This window comes from Elephantulus edwardii, unplaced genomic scaffold (assembly GCF_000299155.1).
Source record: "Elephantulus edwardii isolate Elephantulus edwardi_28Jun2011 unplaced genomic scaffold, EleEdw1.0 scaffold00106, whole genome shotgun sequence".
NCBI lineage: Eukaryota > Metazoa > Chordata > Mammalia > Macroscelidea > Macroscelididae > Elephantulus > Elephantulus edwardii.
This window is the reverse complement of record NW_006399856.1, coordinates 926,898-928,564: the sequence shown is the minus strand read 5'-3', so window position 1 is coordinate 928,564 and position 1,667 is coordinate 926,898. Positions and strand designations below refer to the sequence as shown.

Below are 1,667 nucleotides of genomic sequence, written 5' to 3'. Positions count from 1 at the left end.
AGGTCCTTGGAGAGGGACATCATGCTTGGGAGGGTGGAGGGACAACGCAGGAGGGGAAGACCCTCTATGAGATGGATTGATTCGGTGACTGGGATAATCGGGATGGGTGTGTCAGAGGCGGTGCGGTTGGCGCAGGATAGAGCAGGGTTTAGGGCTGTTGTGGTTTGCAGCACCACTGGTAGAGGAAGAACCGTAAGAGGTAACATGATGGCGTGCCAAGAAGTCCCTGCTGACCAGGCCATCGGTGGCCAAGATCTTGAAGAATCCATTGCGAAACCTCTGGCCAATGAAGGCATAGATGAGGGGGTTGAGGCAGCTGTGGAGGAAGCCCAGAATCTCAGTGGCTTCCAGAGCCCAGTCAATGTCTTTGTGGTGTGCACAGGTCCCCTTGATGACCCTAGTCCTCATGAGGGTGTCTGTGACCAGAACCAGGTTATAGGGCAACCAGCAGAGCAGGAAGACAAATACAACAACAAAGATGACCCTCATAGCATGATACTTCTGCTTCATATGGGCCTCGAGCAGAGTGCACAGGGTGAATCCATAACAGAACAGCATAATCAGCAGTGGAAGGAGGAAGCCACAGTTCTGGGGCAGAATCCGAAGCATCAGCCTCCACTTCGTTGTATCGCTACCGAAGTCCTGGTAGCAGACAGTGAGGCTAGAATAAGATAGAGTAATAGCTCTGTGGAAAAGGAAGAAGGGTAAGGATAGTATCAGAGAAAATCCCCAGATGCCTAAACATATATACTTGACCAGGTGGCGTTTCTGGATCAGCTTGTGCGTGGCATGGACAATGGCCAGGTAGCGATCCACGCTGATGGAGGCCAGCAGTAAGATACCACTGTAGAAGTTGACTTCCTTCAGGAGCGAGACTGTCTTGCACAGAGGTGTGCCAAAAGTCCATCCATTGATCTTGGATGCAGCCCAGATAGGGAGTGTCAGAGCAAAGAGCAAGTCAGCTATGGCCAGGTTCAGCAGGTAGATGTCCGTGACAGAGGAGCTGACACGATTGTATAAAATGACCAGCACCACAAAGGAGTTTCCTAGCACACTCAGGAGGAATACCAAGGCTTAAACGGTGGCCACAGCATGCTTGCTGAATGTCTCGGTTTCTGTAGCACAGGGGCTAGTATCTTGTTCCATGAATGGCATCTCAGTGTCATTAAAATACTCAAAACTGTCCTGCAGATCTTTATAATCCAAAGTGAAAACTTCTTGGGTTTCAGCCATGGTCTAGTTGAAATAGTAGAAGGAAAGAAATGTGACTTAGTAACTGAGTTTCAAGTACACTTTTATCAAAGATGCAATAGCAGTTACTAGGATATCTTTAGCTTCTATTGGTGTGAAGGCCAGGAAACCTCACTCTCACCCTTGGCACCAACTTGGATGGACATTTTTAGAGTTTGGCTTCACATTGTTATCACCCTTCCATCACTGGTCTGACTGTGGGAGAAGAAGGAAAATCCTTTGCCCTTGGTTGGCCATACAGTTGCCTCACCTCTACCTGGTCTTTCTCTCACTTTCTCTATTCTCAGCCATAGCTGTGCATTCAGATAGGAGGACCAGGCTGGTCTTTTTTTTTTCCTATAATTATATTTTATTAATTTTCATAAACATTTACAGAGATTTTGGGTTTCCATTCATTCATTGTTGCACTATTCTCT

At 47.4% G+C, this 1,667-nt stretch overlaps 1 protein-coding gene across 1 annotated transcript in view; it reads right to left on the bottom strand.

Moving 5' to 3' along the window:
• Window positions 1-1,667, bottom strand: part of CXCR1 (chemokine (C-X-C motif) receptor 1) — a 51,248-nt gene that overhangs the window by 42,217 nt on the left and 7,364 nt on the right. Inside the window, 1 exon segment of the mRNA XM_006891946.1 lies at window positions 169-1,180. Coding sequence (XP_006892008.1) covers window positions 169-1,180 — 1,012 coding nt within the window.